The sequence below is a fragment of the Excalfactoria chinensis genome, chromosome 1 (genome assembly GCF_039878825.1).
Source record: "Excalfactoria chinensis isolate bCotChi1 chromosome 1, bCotChi1.hap2, whole genome shotgun sequence".
NCBI lineage: Eukaryota > Metazoa > Chordata > Aves > Galliformes > Phasianidae > Excalfactoria > Excalfactoria chinensis.
In genome coordinates, this window is record NC_092825.1 from 80,738,346 (window position 1) to 80,764,148 (window position 25,803).

At 43.9% G+C, this 25,803-nt stretch overlaps 2 protein-coding genes across 3 annotated transcripts in view; one reads left to right on the forward strand and one right to left on the reverse strand.

Moving 5' to 3' along the window:
- Positions 1-2,478: 2,478 nt before the first annotated feature.
- On the forward strand, positions 2,479-19,448 carry TFG (trafficking from ER to golgi regulator). 2 transcript variants are annotated; one of them, XM_072338837.1, is made up of 9 exons: positions 2,479-2,625; positions 4,647-4,726; positions 8,337-8,545; positions 9,556-9,639; positions 10,765-10,911; positions 12,208-12,375; positions 14,447-14,590; positions 16,506-16,595; positions 18,689-19,448. In XM_072338837.1, the coding sequence occupies exons 3-9, from the start codon at positions 8,362-8,364 to the stop codon at positions 19,057-19,059; spliced, it is 1,188 nt and encodes a 395-aa protein (XP_072194938.1). In that variant the 5' UTR covers positions 2,479-2,625; positions 4,647-4,726; positions 8,337-8,361; the 3' UTR covers positions 19,060-19,448. The 2 variants fall into 2 exon arrangements, with proteins under 2 accessions (XP_072194938.1, XP_072194930.1); XM_072338829.1 differs by having other exon boundaries at positions 2,482-2,625; positions 4,623-4,726.
- A 2,951-nt stretch (positions 19,449-22,399) lies between these two features.
- ABI3BP (ABI family member 3 binding protein) overlaps positions 22,400-25,803 on the reverse strand; it is a 128,513-nt gene continuing 125,109 nt past the window's right edge. The window contains exon 56 of the mRNA XM_072337308.1: positions 22,400-23,810. Coding sequence (XP_072193409.1) covers positions 23,695-23,810 — 116 coding nt within the window. The 3' untranslated portion in view covers positions 22,400-23,694. The remainder of the gene's footprint in view (positions 23,811-25,803) is intronic.

A 25,803-nucleotide genomic window follows, 5' to 3' on the forward strand; every position in this document is an offset into this window, starting at 1 on the left:
GGTGTTATGGGGAGCCTGGCAGAGGAACAAGCAGCTCTTTGCCCTTTGTGACCTTGAGCAAAGCTCTAAGGCCCACTGTAGAGGGCTGCTGTCTACCAAATGGAAGTAAATACTCTGACACATCTCATTCTCTGTGTGAAGAAAAAAAAGCCTGAGAAACGTGGACAAGCAATTTTAAAAAACATTATCATTTTTATTTTTATTTTTCCCAAATGCATTTGTATGCCTTGCTTTCTCTGGTTTACAAAACAAATACAATCACCACGTTGAGTTTTTCATAACCTGCTTTAAGAAGCATGGCCAGCCTCCCCCATTAATAAGCCTCCAAAAGAGCCAGCTATCAGACACAAGACTGAAGTTCACTACCATTGCTCCAGAAAGGCAAAGGTCAGTAAAACTTATCTAGGAAAGGCAATCGATACTTTTGTGGCTTTTTTTTTGGATAGGTTATGTACGTTTCAGGTTCCATATACTTGTAAATCCAATTTGTAACACCTGCCTTTGCTGATTCCTTTAGCTTTGTTAAAGGATTTTAGAAATTATAATGTGGTTTAGGAAGGATGATCGTGCTGTCAAAAGCAGCTAAGATATTGTGAGGGTGGCTCCTTCAAAGAGTAATAGCACTTTCTTGTTCTCCAAATCCCATTTAAGTTTGAACACAGATCTTTTTAAAAGCTTAATAAATACATTATAACCATATTATACCAAAAAGGCAAAAACAAACAAACAAAAAACCAAACATGCACACACAAAAACTACAACCAAAGACTATATAACACTGGATTACAAAATGTTGACTTTTAACTAGCCACATCAAACATACTGTTTTGAATGCTTTCAGATACTAGCAAAACACTTTAGAGCAAGTACTGAGGATGTCAGAACTAAAAGAAAACACTTCCAGCATAAAAAATATTGAAAATATTATAATTTTTATGTTCTTTTTTGTTGGTGGTTTTGTTTGTTTGTTTGTTTGTTTCCTTATCCAGGGGATCTTAATTATAGAATTGAAGCAAAGCAAATTTAGCCGTTTCCTTATATGCTTAATTCTTGTAGGCTCAATAGTTCAACTCTTATCTATACACGTGGAATATACTAATCTTAATAATGTAGTGAACTTTGGCATTTTTTGCGATATATGTGCTTTACAGGAAGTTTCTCCCTGTTAACACAGGGAAAAAGCTCCTTTGATAAAGAAATGTTATGGAGGAAGATTGATTTGAACAAGGGAGAATGGTTTTAAACTGAGACAGGGGAGATTTAGGTTAGATATTAGGAGGGTGGTGACGCACTGGAACAGGTTACCCAAGGAGGCTGTGGATGCCCCATCCCTGAAGGCATTCAAGGTCAGGCTGGATGTGACTCTGGGCAGCCTGGTCTGGTGGCTGGTGACCCTGCACATAGCAGGGGGTTGGAATTACATGATCATTGTGGTCCTTTTCAACTCAGGCCATTCTATGATTCTATGATTCTGGCAGTTTTCTTCCTGTTAGCAAAGCTTTGTAACTCAACTACTTCATAGTCACTATGGCCAAGATAGCTACTAGTCACCCCTTCAGGACAACAACTTCAGAGAGGCAATGGCCTTAAGTTGCCCCAGGGGAAGTTCAGATTGGATATTAGGATAAATTTATTCTCAGAAAGAGTGGTGAGGCATTGGCACAGGCTGCCTGGGAGGTGGTGGAGTCACCATCCCTGGAGGTCTTCATGAGCTGCACAGATGAGGCACTGACGGATGTGGTTAGTGGGCATGGTGGGGATGGACTGATAGTTGGACAAGAGGTCAGTTGGACTAAGAGGTCTTCTCCAACCTTACAGATTCCGAGCAGTTTGTGGAGGCACAGGCTCTCCATGGATGGTGGCTGCGCGCCACAAGCAGGGTGGCATTTCATGACCGATTTTTCATAGAATCATAGAATGGCCTGGACTGAAAAGGACAATGATCATCGAGTTCCGACCCCCTGCTATGTGCAGGGTCACCAACCAGCAGACCAGGCTGCCCAGAGCCACATCCAGCCTGGCCTTGAATGCCTCCAGGGATGGGGCATCCACAGCCTCCTTGGGCAACCTGTTCCAGTGCATCACCACCCTCTGTATGACAAACTTCCTCCCAGCACTGCCATCCTACATGCATCAAAGCCATTGTGCTCTGGTTGAACCAACATTTCCCATCACTGTGGCTACAGCTGGACCTGCTCCTCATCTCAGAAGTCCACAGTGGCTCTTTTCTCAGGCACAACGATCTGAAAGGCTGTGTCCACAAAGCCTAGCTGCTTGACAGCCGACAGGACAAAAGAACCCCCCTGTTCTCCTGCTTGCGTGAGAGAGATAGCAGAAGTGACGAGAAGGCACCGTGCCTTTCGGCCACAGACCGAGCCACCTCAGCAGCACCGCCTGCCCCCACCACCTCGCGTGGCGGCGGCCACAGCGACCAGCTTGGCGCATGCGCGCTGCGGCCCCGGGCGGGCCGGTGGCCGCAGTGCGCATGCGGACGCAGCGCGCAGGCCCGGCAGCGGCAGCGTTCCGGCCGCCCCTTCTCTCTTCTGCCACGTACGGGTGGCGGTGGCCGTATCCAGGCTTGGAAAGCGCCTGGGCCTCCGCCGGCAGGACCACGCGGGAGCCAGAGTAAGAGAGCGGGCCCGCCCGCTTCCTTTCCCCTCGTCGCTTCGGGGTCAGCCGCTGCGGGGCGGGTGAGGGCAGCGGCTGGGGCGTTGGGCCGGGGGGCTGCTGGGCTCCGCGACCCCTGGCGGAGGGGCTGGGAGACCCCTCGCGTCCACCCGGCCGTGCCTCAGGGAGGCTCCGGCCCGCGTTTAGCCGCGGCGGCTGGCGGGCGTTCCGTCAGCGGGCCCCGCTCCTTGCACCGGGCCTGCCTCGATGCGGCTGGGGAGCGGTGATCCATCGAGCTGTGTCACGTTGTGGGGAGGGGAGCCGGAATGCTGTTGTGGGTAGTTTTCTGCGACGGTTGCAAGCAGGTGCAGCGTTGGGAGTCTCCTTTCTTTTATCCCAAGCCAAGCGGAGGACGCTTGAGCAAAAAAAAGAACAAACTAAAAAGAAGAAAATAAATAGTGCATTCCAGTGTTTTTCTGTTATCTTTTCTTACTCTTTGCAGTGTATTTCTGTGAGTGGTGTTGGTAAGACAATGTAATTATGTAAGTATGTTACAGCATTGAGCTAGTTTCCTTGCACAAAGATACAAGTGATGCATTCCAAAGGCTACAGCTGCTCAGGTGCGTCACCTGAAATGTAGCAGCAGAATGACTGATGAAGTTCTGTTCTTAGTTGTGGGTTTCAAAGCGAATTGCACCGTAGTGCTAAAGAAGCCAAACGAGTGTCCAGCTGTGATGTTTAAACCACGTGATGTGCAAGTTAAATGAACTCTCTTAATCCACTTGGAGATGCATTTTCTGTACTTGTTCAGCACGTTAAAGCGTACTCGGAGCTGTAGTAAGCTCAGGGTGAGATTAGCCCCATCTCTGTGTGTTACTCATCTCACAAAGTGTGTGTGAGGAGTCAGAAAAGCAGTGTTGTCATGTTCACCTGCCTGGTGTGTCACCACAGCCTCGACCTGTTAGCAGTGAGCTCAGCCCTTGGAAGAGGTGGATGTTTCATGCTAGGGAAGAGGGAGGGGAGCAGTCACCAGATTAAGGAACTTGGGAAGGGCTCTACCCATTCTCCTGGGCTTGCTTGCACTGTGCTTCAGCCCTGTGCTCCTCGTAACTCTGATAGCTTTCCCAAAATGAGCTGGAAGAGAGCTGTGAAGACGGCTTTCATTGTGGATGAGAGGATCACACTTTTCCCCTGTGTTTACCATCAAATTGTCTATAACTCAGATCATGAGTGTCAGAGGTTAACCACGTGTGTATGACAGAGAGGAAAGCGTAGAGTGGCCGTACCCTTAACGTTTGGGAGGGAATTATGTTTTCATTGAGTTTGTATGCTAAATCACTGTCTTGTGGCTCTGGATGATGAGCATGTGTAATAAGCAGGTGGACTGCATAAACGTCAGGCAGCTCACTGCTCTATTTTCAGTAGGATAAACAGACTTCTAAGCTGAACTGGGGGCACATAGTATTTTTAAGCATTGTGTGTTTCTGACTGTAGTGTAAAATTGTCCGGTTCAGTGGTTCTGCTTGTGGGAATGTTCTGTTACTGCTGGCAGTCTGTCCTGGTGCTGCCTGGAGGATGCACCGATTAATGCTACAGAGGCTCCAGAAACGGATTTCTAGGTTTTTACAGTGCAAAATCAGTTTATCTTAGATTTAATTAATTAATACAACTTCACCTGGGGTTTTAAGTTAGAGGCCATGTGCGTGAGCGTTTTAAGACTGCTGGGGATATGATTAGGACTGCTGTCCTCCTGCAAAGGAACACATTGCTCCTAGATGCATTTAAAACTTAGAAAAATGAACACCGTTCTTTGCTCAGTTATGAAATCAAAACTCTTGTTCAGGATCTGTTTTAACCGAACCTCAAACTGCACTGTACTCAGAAGTGTAAACGTGATTGTTACATATGATAAAATAATGGCTTTTTGTAACTAGGTACATTTGTTTAAATGTTTTAGAGTGTTTAAGGAAGTTTGATAGTAAATAAAGCTTTTTAATTATTTTTTTCTGATGCAGCTTCCAGTTTTCTGCCACTGATAGTGCATGGCGGCTTATCCTGACTCTGTCCTGAAGTGACGTGGGAACTTTGACCAACAACCAACATCAGTAAGACAGACAAGGTAACGTAGTGCTAAATGTTTAGTAAAAACATTGAAAGAAGACTCGTGTGTGGGTGCTGTTTAATTTTTTTATGCTAATGTTGTTCTAAAAAGCCTCCTGCAAAGAAACCTTTTAAAACCAACTTCTGCTGAATCAAAGTAGAAGTGAAACAGAGTTGATGTTCCTGTAGTCAAGACTTGTGAAATGCGTATAATGCATTAGAAGGCATTAACACCGTCATGAGCTTCACTATTTCATCAGTGCCTCTGTCACTACCTTGATGTGTGAATAACAGGTCCCTTTTCTCTGCAGTTAGACTGAATTTCTCTGTATCCACCTACCTCTTGTTCTTTTAAAAGAATGAGTTTTGTTCAGTGGGTGTCTGTCTTTGCTGTAGTTTAACCCTGGCAGGCAGCTCAACACCACACATCTGCTAAGTTACACTCTGAAGATGGGAGTGGGGAGAGAATCAGAAAGGAAAAATCGTGTGGACTCGTGATTTGAGATGAAGACATTCTGCTAGGTAAAGCAAATGCCACACATGCAGCCAAAGCAAAGCAAGAAGTTTACTTGCTACTTCCTGCTTCATTAGCAGGCAGGTGTTCAGCCACTTCAAGGAAAGCAGAGCTCATCACATGTAACAATTAATTGGGAAGACAAACGCCATCATTCCAGATGTCTCCCCCCAGCTTTATTCCTTTCTTTCAGTTTTTTTCCTGAGCACAACATCCCTTTTGGCCAGGCTGGGTTGACTGTCTAAAGAAAACTCCTAAAACATTGGTTTGCTTTAAGTGTTGTTCTCATCCTAAATCCAAAGCACAGCGCAGTACCAGCTACTAGGAAGAAAATTAACTATTTCATCTGAAACTAGGACAGTATTTTCCCTTTATTCTGTACCAACTATGTTGTGCTCTGCTCACATACTTTGCAATGTGTCCCAGTTAATCACTACTGCCTTTCCTGTATTTTAAAATATACACACACATCATTTCCTAGTCTGTGGGCCATCCATGTTAAATGTACCCTGTGTTCTTTTTGTCCATGACTTTAGGGTCCATCTGACATAACAGTCTTTCAGGGCAGGAGAGTGTATGGTGGTGGATGCTGGAGCCAGTTCTGACTGTGCTTATCCAGCTCTATCACCACTGCACTTTACTCAGTTCTATCAAAGTTTATTAATCTTGGTGACACTTGCCATGTGCAGTATTATGTGGCAAATAACATCATGCATTTAGAATTATTATCTGTTCTCACCCAACACCCTCAAGATTCCCCTTGAGGTGCACACCAAACATCCCCATCCTTCGGTATTACCTGCTAAGCACGCTCAGGTCCTTGACCAAAAGCAGTCCTATGAATGGGCTTGCCCTTGAGGCAGGAGCCTCGGTGTTTGAGTATGCCAGCACCCGTTTTTCTAAGTGCAGTTTTTAATAGTTCATTATATCATTTGATTTTCATGGAGGCTGGTGCAAGGTAGGGGGTGTGATACATACCCATTCAGTGCCATGCTCTTTGGTTCAGGTGTCTGTGAGGTGGTTTTGGAGATGAGTCCTGTTGTCTTAGTTCTTTCAGGAGTGCCATGTTACCACAAGACTTGCTCTTTGAGGCCCATGGTAGTGTTTTGGGCGGTGGCATGTGGTACAGGGTATGTTTCCAGCCATCTAGTGGTTGCTTCAACCATTGTAAGCACATGACACTTGCTGTGGCTGCTTCAATCCTAGCAGCCTGCTGATTGGTTTTCTTCATGACTCTTAGGTACGTGGACACCTGTGTGATATACTTCTACAACCATGTTCTCTACCTGAACAGCAATATCTTTCCACAATGTAGCAGCCCAGATGGGTTTTCCTCCATAATGCCAGTTGTCCTGCTTTCATTGCTGTAACCATCCCCACAGGTTATTTGCCACCATCCATGAGTCAGTATAAAGACAGGATGCAGGCCGCTTTTCTCACTCAGTGATATCTAAAGCTAGCTAGATGACCTTCGCTTCTGTAAATCAATTCAGCAACTTCTTCAGCAATTTCTGTGACCTGTTGCACAAGACTCCACACGGCTGCCTTCCACATCTGATGCTTTCCTACACTAAGACATCAGTGATCAGAATATATTGCTTCTCGTGAGGCTTATCATCTTGTTTGTGTGGTTTCTTCTTTAGAACTTCCTTTAATGCACATAATGGGTTTCAACAGTTTGAAGGCATATCCATTGCAACCTCCATCCCATGACCTTTTTCACCAGGCCATAGTATATAACATTGAAGTGAGCTCTTGCCCTTTGGCCCTCTGGGCTTGTACAGTAGATAGAGGTCTACCTACTGTGTCATGGACGTATCTATGGCCAGAGATGCTTCAAGGTTTGCCTGTTTTGATGTGAGCTTTGTAGTGGGCCGCAGCCTCTTCAGAGGTGTACCTGCTGCAGCATGGACTTATCCACAGCTGTAGGTACTCTGAGATATACCTTCCCTGCCACGGCCTTTTCCTTTGTCAGTAGTCCCTTCAGAGATCCCTTCAGACACCACTGAGTCATCATCTTATCCGCAGCCACACATGCTTTCAAGTATTCTGGCATGGCTTTGTCTGCAGACACGAACACTGTAAGGTATACTTTACACAGGCTTCTGCATGGCCACAGATGCCTTGAGGTGTGCTTGCTCCAGAGGGGACTTTTCCATGGCCATAGACATTTCAGGATACATGTTCTCCTGTGCAGATTCATCCAGAGATTGCAGTCCCTCTGCCTTGAGTTTAGCTTGAAGTCGCAGCCAATCCAGTACAGCAGCATGGGGACAACAGTGATGCCTTTGCAGTTTTCCAGCTCAGGCTCATGAGCATGGTTGTCTTCAGAATGTTCCCAGACGCAATAAAGAAAGATGATAAGGAGTACACCAGATGTCAAAAGCAAAAGCAACCATTAAGAAGTGCTGGACTCTTAAATACAGTTAGGCAAGTAAGCCATATGAAAAGCACGGGAGCCTGTCACTTAGCAGCTACATAGCTGTAATATCTAGAAATTTAGTCTAACACACTCATCTGTTGTGGAACCCTTTGTTCTCTAGGTTGGGTCTCAAGAAGACTCATGAGGGGCAAAGTACCACATAGCCACTTGCTTATCCTCCCCAAGTGGGTAGGGGGAGAGAATCAGAAAGGTAAAAGTGTGAAACCTCATAGGTTGTGATAAGAGAAAGTTGTGAGCAAAGCAATCAAGGAAATTCATTTATTACCTCCCATCAGCAGGCAGGTCAGTGTCACCTAATAGTAGGAGAGCTGGACTTATCCCATGTAAAGGTTTCTTGGGAAGACAAATTCCTTTTCTCCAAACATACCCCTTTCCTGAGTGCAGTGCCATGTAGTTTGGGACATACATCCCTTTGGCCATGTTGGATCAGCTGTCCTGCCTGTGTCCCCTCCAGCTACTTATGCTTTGCGTATGGGCTTAGAAATTGTATGATCTACTTCACTGTTTGGGAAACTGGTCTACTGTAGAATGTGTTTGAGAGAACTTTTTTAAGTGGTACTAGAGGTTTTCTTATTTAGAGTATGGAAAGCATCTGAACTACTGCCAGACATATTTAAGTTGTTAGCAATTCAGTTCTTTAAGGTATGTTTTTAATGTTTTTCTTGTTAACAGGCCTGGAGGTGACAAGGAATCCACCATGAATGGGCAGCTGGACTTAAGTGGGAAGCTGATTATAAAAGCTCAGCTTGGTGAAGACATTAGGAGAATCCCTATCCATAATGAGGATATCACCTATGATGAGTTAGTGTTAATGATGCAAAGAGTTTTTAGAGGAAAACTTCTGAGCAACGATGAAGTCACAATAAAATATAAAGATGAAGGTAAGGTTTAATTACTGCTGTTGCAGTTTAATTACTACTGTTGCTCTGATACCATTTATCCAGAAATTACGCAGAACGGAAACTGTGCAACTCACCTTTACAAAGTTGTCCAAAAAAGTTGAATTAATACATATGATTTAACACAAGCTCTCTTTAGACTTAAAAAGTGATTCTTATGGAGTATTTTCACAGTATGCAAAATGCATTGGTTGAGATGTATGGAGTGATTGCTGTGGTCCTGAGGGTTTTTTCATCTTAGAGTGTCAGTGTGGAAGAGAGGGCAAAGGGGATGGTATTTGTGCTAGAGGATTGTGAGTGTCCAGCCTTTCAGCTTGCATGGGCCACACAGAGTGAAAAGGAATCGTGTAGGGCCATGTATAGGTAGGCCACTCTGAAATCAATGCCTCCTATTTATTTCTGTGGAAACCTAAACAGGTACAAAGCGCACAATAACACTGTTTGATAGAAGAAATTCTCAGGTACAAAACACTATGTTTTGACATAGTCACCACTATAAACTACGCATTTTAATAAGCAATGTTTAAGGAAAAAGTTAGTAGAATGGGGTTCAGTTTGGTTGCTATGTGAGGTCAATGGTATTCTTCCCTTTGTTTCAGCTAGGCTAAGGTTGTTGTTTAAGTCTGCTTCAGTCATGAGATGGATTGGAAGGTGTATATATGTAATGTTTCTACCCAGCTTACTGCAGATGCCTTTTAAATCAACAGAAAGTGTTTCTTATTGGTTGTAGCTCAGGGAAACACAGAGCTAAGTCTTGCTTAGTAACCACAGAGCAAAACCTTTGTTATTTGCTTCTATGTCTTCAGTTTTCTCCCCGTACACATAATGGGATGTGGTGAGTGATAATGTTAATTGGTAACCTCTTTTCTGGTAGCTTTGGAATCAAATAGGGAATGTCAGTATTTAGAAATAAAGTAATGCTTCTGCCCTCACATGAAGTTTGGTAGTGAATAGGCCTCGCTTTAACGTAACTTTTAAAATATTCTTTTCAGATGGAGATCTTATAACAATTTTTGATAGCTCAGATCTTTCCTTTGCAATTCAGTGCAGCAGGATACTCAAGCTGACGTTGTTTGGTAAGTGTATAAGATGGTTCATACCTTTTTTTATATAACCTTTATTAAAATTCAGGCAGAGTATTTTTAAACTGAGACAGGGGAGGTTTAGGCTAGATATTAGGAGATCTTTTCACACAGAGGGTGCTGATGCACTGGAACAGGTTGCCCAAGGAGGCTGTGGATGCCCCATCCCTGGAGGCATTCAAGGCCAGGCTGGATGTGGCTCTGGGCAGCCTGGTCTGCTGGTTGGTGACCCTGCATATAGCAGGGGGTTGAAACTACGTGATCATTGTGGTCCTTTTCAACCCAAGCCATTCTGTGATTCTATGATTTTTGGTTTATATCACATTGGAAGAATGAAAGTAGTAAATTACAAACAGTGGATTAATATGTGACATCTGTTTTCTCTCTTGATCTTTCATACGATATCTGAATTTGAAGAAACGGAAACTGTCTCAGTTTTTATCAGGTGGCTTACATTAACTGGCATACAAAAATAGGGTCAGTTGTTATACTATAATATTATTTTCCACGTTATCTTCCACTCTAGCCTCTATGTAGAGGGGTTTTCTTCACAGGCACGTGAGACACTTTAATGATAAACTTGTATTGTCGCTAGGACACTATTAAAAATAACATCAAATGCTTCTAGTATAAGAGATTTTAATGTTTATCCTTTTGCTTTTGATAAAATAATTCTTTATTTTCAGGTTGCTGTTAGTAATTTTGCATAGTTCCACAGAACAGCAGGCAGATTTTAACCAGAAGGCTCACCCTTTTCTTGAGGCGTAAGAGCTGCATATGCTGCGTTAGTTCTAAAGGCACAGTCTAATGGGACAGATTTCCACAACCAAATATGGTGTTTGTATTGTTCAGGGTATGGTCATGGAAATTGAGTTAACAATGCAGAAACTTGCTGCAAGATTTACTCTGCAGTTTTGGTTCTTAGTAGTGTCAGTCTAGAATGAGATGATGTAAAGGAACAGTAAACTCTAGAGTGAGTTTACTCACTGTGTGTCACTCCAAACTTCACACAGTAGGATGATTCTGGAGTTGGAAACACTGGGTTGATTTTCTTTCAGTTTTAAACTGAATATCAGTACATTATTACAGTCGTTAATGTATGTAATTATTGTTTTGCAGTTAACGGACAGCCAAGACCCCTAGAATCCAATCAGGTGAAATACCTGCGTCGAGAGCTGATAGAACTTCGCAATAAAGTTAATCGCTTACTGGACTGCTTAGAGCCACCTGCTGAACCAGGGGTGTCCACCAACCTGCCTGAAAGTGGTAGGCAGCCTGGCAAAGACTTTGGGGTTTGGTTTGTAGGGTTGTGTGCTATTTAACAGAGTGAAAGATGAGTTCTTGGGTACTGGTTGTGATCATTCTTGATCGTTGCTCAATTTGTAATGCTTCAGTTATTTCAGAGGCAGAATCTGCCTCAGGTTATGTGAAGTAAAGCAGTAAGTTAACTTAGAAATAACACCTCCAAGTATGACTTTTGTTCTCATGTATGTAAACGCTGTAACTAATGCTTGTGAGTCGGGACAGCTTTTTGACAGGGCTTTCAGCTAAATTAATAGTATGTTATGGCTGAAGAGAGAAGGTCTTGCTCCCAGCTGAGCATTCCTACTGCTTACTTTGGGCTAGCTCTGGTGCTTATCTTGTCATGTTGCTAAGCAGGTTTGAGTCATTAGAACAGTAAAAGGCTAATTCAGCAAAAATTATATTCACTTCTTTTGCCAGGTTAGGAAATTGAATCCAGACATTTTGAGCTCAGACCAGCATCAGAGCTGTCTCAGGGTAAGCAGCACAAGGGTGCAGAATAGGGGTGGGAAAGGATTATGGGGGAGGGGGTGAAGTGGGGGAGGAACTCGTATTCTCCCAGTTTTGAGACAGTGATCTCCTAGCATAGAAGAATAATGGAATACAGTGTTCCAAGTAAAGAGGTGAACTAGCAGCTCCAGCCTTTCTTCTAAGAAATATTGCTTTTGTTGCTTTAACAGGAAAGCCTTCACAAATCCAGTCTCTGTTCTGCAATATAAGTAGTGGCTAATTTTGGTGGAATACTGGGAATTTGGGCTGTAAACTGTTTGGAAGGAAGTTAGCATGATGATCATAGAGTACAAACGGCCGCTTTAAACTCTGCCTGCACTTGTTTGTTTCTCAGTGAAAATGGAGCCCCATGGAAGACAAGGGGCTTCAGAGGGAACCAGTTCTGCAGGGAGATGAGCTTCATCCATCAGTGTGGGGAGGGGGGCTGGGGGAGGTGGGGAACAGAACAAGAACTCCAGTTCAGGAAACAATATAATAAATTGGAAGCTGTCCTATAAGTGTTCTTAATTTAGAATTCTCAGTTGGCAAATCATACCAGAACAACTTGTTGTTCAACCTTTGAATTGAAGACTGAAGAGATCTGATGCTGCAGTGTCAGTGTATCCTTAACTATGCAATGAGACCTCAGCTTTGCAGTTCATCACGTTTTCAGATACTGCATTGATTAATCACATTGTTCTAACATAAGCATTTCAACAGGTTGTTTTTTTGAGATTTTGAGAATTAAAACCAGGGCATTTTGTTTTGTAGATGCTGTGGATGGTAGGGAAGAAAAGCCTGCTGCTGCTGACTCTAATGTTAAGCCATCCACTCAAGTTATAGCAGCAAGCATGTCTGCGTTCGATCCACTAAAGAACCAGGATGAGATCAGCAAGAATGTCATGTCAGCATTTGGCTTGACAGATGATCAGGTGTCAGGTAAGAATATGTCTTATGAAAAAGAAAGCAAAACCTGTTAATAAATGATTACCTAAAGCTTGATTTGCAACAGAGGATTTGTTTTTTAGATGTATTAAGCTGCATTCTGTATTGACTATTCCTTTTCAGAACTCTAAAATGTGTGATGCAGCAAGGTATTGTAAATGGGCTTGCTAAGTTCTGTGTACAAAGTGCCAAAATGTTGCTGTTGGTTGTAGCTTGATGTTTTAGCTTGGAGTCAAAATAATTCGTTATTTTTTGTTTCAACTAATTAAAGCTAGTACTAAAATAATAAAGTTACTGTACATTAGTTGTAACTGACAGTGATGGAAGAACAGGACGCCCTGCTTGGCCTTAAGGATTGATCTTGCAGTTCAGCTTAGGTTCTCAGCTTGTGTTCTGCTCCTTGGGTCAGTCAGAATATTTGTATAACCCCATATTTTCTCTTCTGCATCTCAAAAGTAAACAGTGACAATGTTTTTTTATCTTAGTAGAAAGGAGTTGCCTGCTTGTTAGAATGATAATTGTTCTTGGAGAACTGCATGGTTATTAGTACTAGTATGACAAATAGGAGAATGCAAAATGTTTAAATGCAGTTTACACTGAACTGAATACTGTCAGCTTTAGACAAGATTACTGAATGGGGAATGTGATGCAGAATATAGAGAAATGAATTTACGGAGGGTTTTCTTGAATCTGGCAAAATTTAATATAACATTGTTGCCTGAAAACCTGCTATTAACAGGATTTGCCATGTTCGCTTTAGACCAATGTGGTCTTCATATGATTTCACATGGTCTTGAGCAATCTCTTCCTGCATGTAGTGTTTTGGGTATGTCACAGCATGACTATTTCACACACTTGGTGCTTGAAAACTTACAGTGAACTACTTCTCAGTGATCAGCTGTTACCTTAGACTGTGAAGTACAACTGGTTGAAAATTTGAGCTAATTTTTAAAGGAATGGTTTGCTCTTTGGGTACAAAGCGTCACTGTCAGTTAATGCTTTCATCATAGCATCAGTGATACTTAGAGATCTGCGTATCTCCATAATTCTTTTGATAGAGTGAACTGACTTGACTATGCTTTGAATGCACAAAGGACTTCATAAAGGACCATTTAAGCAGGATATGAGATATCACATTCCTATATGTGTAACTGCAGGATTATAGCTTTAAAGCCAAAATCAGAAGTGGGCAGCTTCGATTCACTTTCCCCCTACTAAGGGTAATGTGAAAATGCAATTATGTGCTTGTTGCATGCGTAAATACAATTATCTTACAGTAGAGAATTTGCAGAAAGTCCAGTAATCCTGCTTAACTCTATGCACGTGTTTGAAAGTAGCTTATCATACATTGTACTCATAAACCTAAGAGCTGGAAAGGTTTGGGCTCAAGTTCCCTTGTTTCTAACAAAGTGTTTTGACTTTAACTGTAGCATGCCAGACCTGTTCACATGCCTATTGCACACCTTCTCATTAACTTAAATAAAAACTGAATTCTCTGTCTCCATGCTTTCTTTGGGTGCTGCTCAGTAGCTGGGATACTTTCACAATTCTCAAACAATTGCTATCAGATTGACATGTGCCGTACCCTTAGAGGTTTTCTGTTCACATGCTGTGTGTTGGCACAACACTTCATTGCCTGTGCTCATATGAGCCACAGTAAAACATGACAGTATTTGAATAAATTCCTGCAGTTTTGCACCTTTGTTCAGGGTGCAGAAGAACAGTGCGATGCGTTAGGTGTATGTTCTCTCCAAATGCAGCAGTGCGCTTTTGGAGCGTGTGTGCAGGGTGAGTGCCTGAAGCTGCAGAAACAGTGTTGTTATGGAAGGCTTTATCCACAGAGCAGAAGTTCATGACATTTGAGTGACTTTGACCTGAGACAGGTGGGAAATTCCGCCCCCCTCTCCCCCTCATAGATTTTTAAGATAGACTTGAGGTGTGCAAATACATACTTCTGAAGGCAGACCTACAGAAAACTGGAAGAAGTATTAGATGCATGGGATTGGACTTGTTATTCAAACTCCCTCTTCGTTTTACTCAGTGCATTTTGTTCTCTCTCCTTTAGGCCCACCCAGTGCCCCTGCAGAAGAACGATCAGGAACACCAGACAGCATCGCTTCCTCCTCTTCTGCAGCCCACCCCCCTGGCGTGCAGCCCCAGCAGGCACCGTACCCGGGAGCACAGCCACAGACAGGTCAGCAGGTGGAAGGTGAGGAACTGTACTGTGCTGTTTGACATGAGTGCTGCTGCCTGAATCTCTGTGCTCTGTACGCATGGCTTCTAATTAGCAGGCCCAAAATCAATACACAGCTGTAAATTCATCTGTCCCACCAGGCAGGATGTTATTTTCCTATGTGTCATTCAACATGCGATCGGCAGGTGGAGCAGTCGCTCCATTTAAAAGAGTAGTGATGTAACTTAAAGAGTTTCAGTGTTCTCTTGTTTTCTAAGAGCACCGAGCCTTCAGACTTGCATAGATTTAGACACAGCTGTGGCATGACTTGCTCTGCTGCTTGTACATCCATACCAATTATGTTATAAAGATGTTCCTGTATTTTGATGCAGAAAAATGTTAAAACCCTCTGCTACTTTTTTTACTGATCTAACAGACAGGTGTAAGAAACATTGGTGATGGTGATCACAGTGTTCACAGTCAATTGAAATCCCTTCCTGGTGGTTAGCAGTAACACTGTGACTGAGCAGAGTATTTGAGCAACCCGTAGTTAGGTCTGTGCATGAAAGCTGTTGGTTGAAGTGGAGCATTTTTAAAATGCTTGTTTTTGCTGCTTTCAGTCTTTTTTGCTTATTTCTCTTATGCTTTTTAAGGGATATAAATGGGAAAGAAGACTCATCTTTCTGGCTTAAAGCTATAATAACGATTCAGTGTCTGATTTATATAAAAAGATTTTCTTAAAACCCAGAATTTTTAAAAATGGCATTAGGTATGATATCATTGTTGGTTATTAGTTATTTTTCTTTGTGAATGCAAGGTCATTAGACCTCTGTGCAGATACTTCTGAATGGCTTGACTGCCCCCAGTCAAAAGTTTCAGTCATTCGCCAGTAAGAATTTAATCAGCACAACAAAGTGTCTGTGTGCTTTGCATTCCCTTCAGCCCTTCTGCTCAGCACACTTTTTGTTTCATAAGAGTCATATACCAAATAAAGTTTTGAAAGGTGAGTGGGAATGTCAAACACCTTTGCTATGAGCTGTAATTAATACAGAGTTAAAAGGAAAGGGGGTGTCCTGCTGAAGCAGCACGTACGGGGACGTGGGAGGACTTGGAGCAGAGCTCCCTTTACTGTCTTAGTGCAATTCAGATGATATGATTTGCAGTTCTATTTATACAGCCTGTTGATCTTTGCAGAATGACTGATTGTACAGTAACACTTTATAGTAGTGAAGTCTCCAAGTTTGCTCCAGTTCAGCTAAGCTTTGGTTTGGCAGATAGTTTTGTTCTTTGTATGTGTTATTCAAACAAGAAACAGCAGAAGCAGAAATCCTAAGCAGGGCCCATCGGTTAAGTCAAAACAAATATTCTGCCTCTGCTTGCCAAGAAAATGAACAAAATAAAGTCAGGAAAAATCAGCACTGAATTTGAACACCCAGCCTTAAGAATGTACAGTTTATTTCAGTTTTAGGGGCTGTACCCCTGGGTCTCTTTAAGAAAACCTGGCTTACAGTGAGTCAGATGTTAAGAGATGGAGGACTTGCTGAGAAAGTGTGGTCAGCATAAATAATGTACCATGACTACAGTACTTTGTACAGAAATAGTCTTAAAAACTATTATAAACAGACAATCTGAGGACATGTTTAACTTCTGAAGTACTTTGATTTACAGTGTAAGTACTGGAGAAGTTAGCAAGCCGTGTAAAGATTTCTGCTCTGTTATATACCAGCGTAGTGCTAATTAAGGTATATGGCTCTTGGCATCCACTAGAATAGTGGGACTCCCGTCAAATTAGGACTGTGTGATCTGTCTTCAGAATGGCATGGTTCAGAGACTAAAATCTGTAACTTCTATGTGTTATTTCTGCAACTCAAACCGCTAGGATGTCGTGCATCTGATCTTTATGATATAGGTCAGGTATTGTTTCCCAGCCAACAGATTTCTCTGTCCCCAGGCCAGATGTACCAGCAGTACCAGCAGCCGGGTTACCCTGCCCAGCAGCCACAGGCACAGCCTCAGCAGCAGTATGGCGTGCAGTACCCAGGTAAGTGGCTCCTGCAAACTGTGGTTTGGCTGGGGGATGTCTCCATTGGTGCCCAGCCCTCTGAGCTGTGGATCCTGAATGCGTGGGGCAGCTCAGGGTGCTGAGCATCTCAAACACCTGCGCTTCTGAGGGAAACGGGCACAATTCAAAAATGACCAGTTAGTTAGCAGATGCTTTCAGTGTTTGTTGCTACTAGAGCTGGACTTCTAGTATCTCATTTCTACCCATCTGTCAGAAGAATGCACTGGTAAAAAAAAAAAAAAAGGAGGTGAAATATAAAGCGTGAGCAGTCTTCAGGGTTGAGGTCTGCATCTTGGCATTCTAGCAAAGATACTGATGCCTCAACTAAAGGAGCTACTGCTTTTGACAGGAGACCATGTTAGTGCATTAGTGGTATGTCTGCAAATATGAAACTGGATTTTGTGTGTCTCCAAAATAAACTCGACTTCAGAATTTCCAGTTATTTACTTCATCAGAAGCAGGCATCTAATAATAGATAGCATATGTTACAGTACAAGAATGGATATATATCTCCAATTGCTTATTGCTTTTAGAAGAAGATAGAAAGCATTTGTCATGTTGCAGTTTAGATTGTTTAAAACAAAGACTTCCATACTGTTAAGCGCCTCAGAAACCAGTCTGTACCACTGCTTTTTTTTCCCCCACAATGTATACAGTGGAAGTGCATCAGATTTGATGTAGATGTGAATAGTTGTGTGGCTTATGAGAAATTCCCATGTTTATCTTGGGTAAGAATTGTAGAACACTTGGAACAGAAAGGGTTTGTGCCTCATCTCTTGTTCCTTTGCTCTGTGTAGGTAGATATCTGTGACAGACTGCCACCAGTCCAGTTCCTTCTGCTGAAGTTAGGCTTAAAGAAGTAGAAATGTCTGTCTGACGTTCTGTGTAGAGCTAAGGAACTAATTGAGGAAAAAAACCGAGTTTCCATCTACGTACTAATCATTTCCCACCATGGTCTAAACTGTTTCTTTACTGCAGAAGTTCCTGCAGTTTCAGTTCAACATGAGTTCTGCATCCCCAATTCTTAGAATGTCTCCATTAAGACACTGTTATCACCAAAAATGATCTGGAGCTCCTCGTGGTTCCCCAAACCCATTTCCTGAGTAATCAGATCTATCACAAGCAGTCTCACTGTGAGGGCCTTTTGACAGCTGCCATGGAAGAGCTTTACTTGGAAGTAGTTATTCATCTGCTTGTTGCTGTTGTACCCACGAGGATTACCTCCAGAACCCCTATCCCCCAGAACGGGATCCATCCCCACTCTGCCCAGTAGCTCTGCTAGACAAGAAGATTTGCTCATGGTAGTGAACATGCAGCCTTCTAAGGTTTGTCTCATGAGTAAATTTTGATCCCAGTTTTAAGGTGAGTTCAAAATATACTTCAGTGCATTCTTCGATCCTTACTCTCTGTTCAGGGCTGTGCACTTTTAATAACTTGTGTGTCTGGTGTTTAATGCTGACAGGATTCCAGTCAATGGAGAGGTTTCATTGCAAGTAGCTGCAGGTGTGTTTCGTGATGGATAAAAGTAGCTATTTATTTCTTCATAAAGGGAATTAACGCTATTTTAAAGTATTCAACAAGAAAAATTCCTTTTGGAAGCTGGTTTTATGCAGAAACACCAAGTTGGGGTGTGTTTCAATGGGAGTTCTGTACTCAAGTATGCTGCTCTGCACAGTTTCTGTTGAACTTAAGTCTGCTTTTAAAGAACTGAAAACATCTACGATTTAACTCACACAAGGATTTAAGAGTACTGTGAGCACTAACAGTGTTTCCATGACAGTTTGATCTTGATTTTTTGGGGGGGAAAAAGGCTACTTTTTTGCCTTGTTTGTGAAGGAAGATTTTTTTTTACTTTTAACGTGTTGTGATGGTAAAATGCTGTTTGTCTGTCTTAAATTTCTTGTTGGCTGTGGGAATACCAGGCTGCGTGCTTTCATGTGACAGCAGGAAAACTCACAGTTCCTTATGTTTGCTTGTCTGTGCTTATTGCGCTACTTCTGCTGTCATTGCGGTCACTGTGCGTGTGTCCTTGGTGCCATGCCATGCCTTACCCCACATCTCTCCTCCCACAGCCGGCTACAGCCCGCAGCAGGCCACCTCGCAGCCGGCGCAGCAGTTCCCAGCCTACAGCCAGCAACCAGCCCCAGCAGCTGCTTTCCCAGGGCAGGGCCAGGCCCAGCAGCTGCCAGCGCAGCAGCCGCAGCAGTACCCGGCGGGCAGCTTCCCCCCGCAGCCCTACACCACGCAGGCCTCGCAGCCAGCCCCCTACAGCGGCCCGCCCGGTGCCCAGGCAGCGCCCGGCACATTCCAGCCACGGCCTGGCTTCACCCCACCACCCGGCAACACTATGACGCCACCACCCAGTGGGCCCAACCCGTATGCCCGCACCCGGCCGCCTTTTGGGCCCCAGGGCTACGCGCAGCCTGGGCCTGGATACCGGTAAGGGTTGAGTGCCCAGTGCTGGCTGCTGCAGCCTGACAGCCATCCCTACCAAGATCTGGAGCTGTCCCGAGGCAGAAGAGTCGCCGTAAGTGTTCATTAGTTCTGTGGGGGGAGGGAAGGAGCGACTGAGCTGTTCATGCTTTGAATTGTATCTGCTTCCTAGTTTAATTTGGGGCTGGGGTGGTTTGGGAACACTACCTACGTGTCTGTCAAGTGATCGATTGACATCCTAGCTTGCCTCGTTTGAAGGATATTAAAATGCTAGCTGGAAGTTTAGCCCACTAATAACATGATTACTAAATTAGATTAATTTGGAGGTAAAAACTAGATATGATGTATTGTAAATTGTAATGCTCACATGGAAAGCTAATAAAAAAGCCCTGAATCCATTATGTGCCTGGTCTTTAATTTAAAGTGTAGGTAGTATGGAACAAGGAAACTACATAAGCAGCAAGCTATGTGTGTAAATGGAGAACTGTTCCCAAGACATAGAATCACAGCCTCATTTGAGTTGGAAGGGACCCTTCAAGGTTATCTGGTCCAACTCCCCTGTAATGAACAGGGATACCTACAGCTGGGTCAGTTTGTGTGGAACCCTGTTCAGCTTTGTCTTGAAATCTCCAGGGACAGGGCGTCCACTGCAGCTCTGGGCAACCTGTGCCAGTGCCTCACTACCCTTGTTGTAAAAAAAAATGTCTTCCTTATATCCAGTCCAAATCTTCCTTCCTTTAATTTGATACCATTTCCCCTTGTTCTATTACAGCAGACTATGATAAAGAATGTCTCCTCCTTTCTTACAGGCCCCTCTTTTAGATAATGAAAGGCTGCTCTCAGGTCACCTCGGAGCCTGCTCTTTGTGCTGCCTCAGCTTTCTCAGCCTGTCCTTGTAGGAGAGGTGCTGGTTATCTCATATCATCTCCTTCTCTTCCTTATACCTTAGCATAGCTACAAGGAGGATCTGATCCAGGATATTCCACTGCACAGAGGTGAGGCTGACACATGGATAGTTTCCCTGGGTCATCCTTTTACCCTTCTTTAAAATGGTTGCAGCATTACCATTTTTCCAGTTAGCAGGACTTCACCTGACCACCATGACTTTTCAGATATCATCGAGAGTGGCTTAGTGACCGTGTCAGCTAATTCCCTTGGGACTCTGGGATGCATCCCATTGGTACCCATAGACTTACTGACATCCAGGTACCTCAGGTAGTCACAAAACTGATCTTCGCTTACAACAGGAAGGGCATTGCTCTCTGAGGTCCCACCTTCTGAACCATCCACTCAACAGTTGTATGTAGAGCAGTTGCCAGTGAAGACTGATGCAAAAAAGATGTGGAGTACTTCAGCCTTCTCCTTATCTGTTGTCACCAGCCTGCCCGTATTGCTCACTAAGAGGGTTCACACTCCTGGACTTCCTTTTCCATCTGATGTACCTACAGAAACCTTTCTTTATGCCCCTTGCCAAGTCCAGGTCGATTTGGACCTTTGTCTTTCCTGATCCCATCCCTACACAATCCAGAAGCACCCCTACACTCCTCCTGGAGTACCTGTCCCTGTTTCCACTGCCTGTGTGTTTTCTTTTTGCTCCCCAGTTTGACCAGCAGGTCCTGGTTCAGCCATGCTGTTCTCTTACCATCCTTTCCTGACTTCCTCTACCTGGGGATGGAGAGCTTTTGTGCATCAAAGAAAGCTTTTTTAAGGGTCTGCCAGTTCTGCTCCACTCCCTTGTCCTCAAGGATAGATTCTCAGAGGGTTTTGTTGGCTAACTGCTTGAAGATCTGGAATTTGGCTTTCTTAAAATTAAACTTCCTGATTTTTTGTCTGTCCAATATCCCTTAACAGTGTGAACTCCAATATTGTGTGGTCACTACAGCCCCTGCAGCCTTCAATCTTGATGTCACCAATCAGTTCACTTGTTGGTGAGCAGCAGGTCTGGCATGGCATCCCCCTGGTTGGGCTATTACCTGGCTCAGGAAGTGATCCTCGATACATTCCAGGAGCACTGTGCATCGCCTACAGCTCACTGTGCTGTTTCCAGCAGAGGTCAGGGTGGTTGAAGGCTCCCAACAGGCCTGAGAACACAACACCTCCTGCAGCTGGAGGAGGAAGGCTCCACCAACAAGCTCCACTTGATCAGGCAGCCTGTAGTGGACTGCCAAACCACAAGTCTCCCTTTGTTGCTTCTGTCTCTTAACTGTCACCCACAGGCTTTCCGCTTGCTTGTGGCTGTTCTTAAGGGAAAGCTCTTCACACCCTGATGTAGAGGGTGACCCTTTCTCCCCTCCTTCCTCACCAGTCCTGAGCAGCTTGTAGCCATCAGTCCTGGGAATCATCCCACTCGCTTTTGTGACAGCAACGACGTCTTGATTTTCTAGTAGCATGGTGGCTTCCAACTCCTGTTTATTTCCCAAGCTGCATGTGTTGGTGTAGAGACACTTCAGCTGGGCAGATGGTCTTGTCATCTTCCTGAAGGATAACTCCTTAATTCCTTTGAAGTATTTACCATTAGTCTTCCTGCTACCTTCATCCTCATAAGGTTTCAAGTGTGCAGCAGGGTTAGGGCCCCCACTAGCACCTTGTCTCTCTGACTCAGCTGTGCTTCCCCACTCCTTGTTATCTCTCCCTACCCCTTCAAACCCAATGTAAAGCTCTTGGAGCCACCACGCAGCAGCAGGTGGTTTTGCACTGTCTGCTGTTAATTGTCAGGTTATAGCTAATATACAGAATCTTTGAATTAACCCCTTAAACACTTTAACAAGGGGAGGGGGAGAATGGGTTCATTATCTAAAAGATGAAGCCAAGTCTGTATTTTAATAAAGAACTGTTCAAGAGGAACAACTTAGCACAGGTCCTTTGCCACCCTGAAAAATCTGGGAGCGTGATCCCAGTGAGTCAGCTCTGAGCCAAGAAAAAGCAGACTGAGATCTGTAAAAGCATTCAATAAACCATATAAACAGCAAAGGGCAAAACATGCTCTTTCAGTTAATATTTTCCATCTTATGGATTCTAGGAATACATAAAACTGAGGGGAGGGAATAAAGTCATGAAACGGAGCAGCACGCTGCTTGAACTCTCATCAACGCAGAGCAGGAAATAAAGCAGGAGCTGAAAAAAATCCCTTCCTGCCACATCCCTAAGTGTCACTGCTCTCCTAATCAGGCATGCATACATCAAGCAGGAAGCTGTGGAATGTCACTGCTGCCTCTCGCTCCTCAGCCCTAACGCATCAGCTGGTCACCCAACTACTCGAAAGGGGCCTCCTTCCAGAGGACCCCCTTCTGCCGCAGCCCTTGGCACAGGAACTGGCACTTGTTGGCATGCAAAACAGTAGGAGAAACGCTTGATTAAAAAATATTTTATTCGGAGTACAGTGTACCTGCAATGTACTTTATAAGGCATTTTCTATAAATGACTATTTCTACTATATATATATCTGGGCGTCCTGTTCGTATTTCTCAATACATCAGTAATGCAATGAATAACACCTTTTTTATTTTTTTTTCCTAGAAAAAGAAAAACCTACATCTCTTTATTTAGTTCATAAATGTTCAAGCAGTACAACAAGTAGCTTTGGGAGAGGTTTTAATTGCCGTAAAGCAGTTTTAAAAGTTCAGTTATCGCTATTTCCCCTTTTTTTCCCCAATGAGCAACGTTTTACACCATTCCTTCTTTCTTAATAAACCAAACCTGACCGATGATGCCATTACGACCGCTGATCTAACTTATAGTCCCAAACCCTCCTGCTATGTACACACATCTCATTTCTGAACCACCAACTCTCAGTCTCTGAAAGGGACACCTTTATGAAAGGCCACAGTAACGGAGTTCAGTTTCATTCCTTCACCTACGTGTGTACCTGCCTGCTTTCATTAGAGGAACACAAACCTATTGCCTTGCTAACGGACAGCACTTCTATTCTAACTCAACTCCATAGGCACGGGCTGACCATACTGGAGGTTTTTGCTGGAGGAGAAACTTGCATTTGGAAAGAAATACGGAAAAAAACAACCACAAGCACGATCATTCAAAGATCCACACATGATAAAACTCAGTGTTTGGGCAGGAGTATGGGCTGTTGGCACATGTGGGGGGAAAGCACTTCAAGTTTCCTGGTTGCAGGACATTAAAACCTGTGGGGACTTGTCTATAATTTACAATGGGGGGAAAAGGGCAGATTTACCTGGGCAGACAGCTTATGGCACTTACAAGACCAGTGACTATTTAAAAACTAACGCATACTGCATTCCATGACCAACTTTTACCATGACCGTGCCTTAAACATTTATTACAACACTGTGATAAATAATATACACACCGTATCTCTTAAAATACCTTAGAAACCATACCTCAAGAATAGGGAGCCAGCTTCCCTATACATTATCCTACACCGTGTCCCTAGCCTGTGTTGTTGTTTTTTCTTTAATCTAAAGACAAATCTGTAAAACTGGATAACTACAGTAAGCAGCCTACGCTATTACACAATTAATGCAGTATTGGCATTAGACTTGCATAAACCTTACACGCCAGCAAACTTGTGTAAGTGACAGGCATACCATAACATTCCCATCTTGGAGCTTGCTCGGGGCAGTCGCAAGGGTGCTTGGTGCTGGGTCTCTTCACCAGGTCCCCATCACATCTACCATTTCCCAGGAATTGATGTTCCGCACTCGTACCAGCGCACGTAGTTGATCTGAGTCTCCCCACCTATTTTTCCAAACTTGACAGGTTCCTGACGAACTGCCCTGAAAAATCCTAGAACAGAGAACGGGGGTTTGTTTGCAGGAAGCCAGCAGAGAGTACCTTTTGAATTCCCCATGGAGCTTGCGTATGTATGGTCCCATTAATGGCTAACAATACACCGCAAGTCATCATTCCCTCCCTGTGTTTCAGGTCAAACATCCATAACATTAACTCTTGTTTTGAATTGCCCCACCTCAACCAGGGAGGAACAGTGCAGCGACATATGCCAGCTCTTTCCCCTGTTCCTGCCATGTACAAGAAATAGGAGCTGCAGGTTGGTCTTTCGCTTTCTTTTTTGTTGGTGGATTGTTTAGGTTTTCAAACTAAAAATGAATGCAGCCTATGAATCCAGCCAGTTAAATCCTGGAAACAAACTGGCTTTATGTTCCTCACAAGCTTACAAGGTAGGCAGATTTATATTAGATTATTTCAGATTCATAAAACCTTGAATAAGTGGATCTGATACAATTGAGAGGGCGGCTGTCCTGGCAGTGCTGAGCAGGATTCAGGCAATTCCTTATACAAACAAAACTCCTTTACAAGCGTGGAACAGTGACTGGGGAAGAAGTCAAGCCTAAAGCTAACCCTAACCCACACCTACCACAGTGCATTCATGCACTTTGGCGAGACGTTTTTACAAACAAAGCACTGCATACGCAAAGGTTTGGTCAACATATTGAAAACTATTCTGACTTTTTTCCTCATCAAAATACTCCATTACTCATTCGGCACTCACACCTGTATCAATACAGGCGATGTTCTTACAAGAGGCGGTAATGCTGCAAACAAGCAAGGCGGAGGCTCAGCTGACAGAACCCGCTTACACTTGAGCCTGGGGAACATGTGAAAAAATAGGCAGGGCAGTCACGGTTGCCTGTAGGACATCCACACCCCATCCCCTTAGACCAGACCAGCATTTTGGGCACCCACCTTGAATCCGTGTATTCAGAATTACTGCAGCATGAATTATATTTTCCAGTAATAACTTCTTAGTTTCTCATTAGCACTAAACGGAGCTGTTTGATGCCCAAGTGATGATTTATGGCACTCAACATTAACCTTGATAGTTTCAGCATAACACTTCATGCCGCTATGCAAACTGAAAATTGCAGTTGGGTTTAAATATGCAATACCAAATGTGAATAACCTGATGGAATGTTTTAAACAGGAGGGAGGCTGTTTACTACCTCACAGAACCTGAGCCACGATGGTATTTATTAAGTAAGACATGGCTCATCTTAGAATCATACAATCACAGAACAACTTGGGTTGGAAATGACCTTAAAGCCCACACAGTTCCAACCTCCCTGCTGTAGGCAGGGCTGCCACCCACCAGCTCAGGCTGCCCGATCCAGCCTGGCCTTGAATGCCTCCAGGGATGGAGCACCCACAGCTTCTCAGGGCAGCCTGTGCCACACCTCACCACACTCTCAGTGAAATATTTCCCCATGACATCCGTATCTCTGCTATTGTAGTTTAAAACTATTCCCCCGTGTCCTACCCAGGTAAAAAGTTGATTTCCCTCCTGCTGATAAGCTCCTTTCAAGTACTGAAGGGTCACAATGAGGCCTCCCCAAAGCATTCTCTTCCCCAGACTGAACAAGCCAAGCTCTCTCAGCCTGTCTTTGCAGGAGAGGTGCTCCAGCCCTCTTATCATCTTCAAGGCCCGGCTCAGCACACACTCCACATCTTTCTTGTGCCTGGAGCCCCAGACCTGGATGCAGTACTCCAGCTGGGGCCTCATGAGGACAGAGGAGAGAGGAACAATCTCCTTCCTCACCGTGCTGGCCACCCCTCTTCTGATGCAGTCCAGGATACAGTTAAGGCCAACTGCAAGGCTGCAAGAGCTACTGACTCATGTTAAGTTTTTTTAACTACAATTTTCATCTTAAGCAATTTCTTATCTCTTCTTCCTGCAGAGTTAGCAGCCCTCATTCACTGCCCACCCTGGAAGTGGGCCCACAATTCACTGGCAGGGAAAAGAAACAGATAAACAAAGAAATTG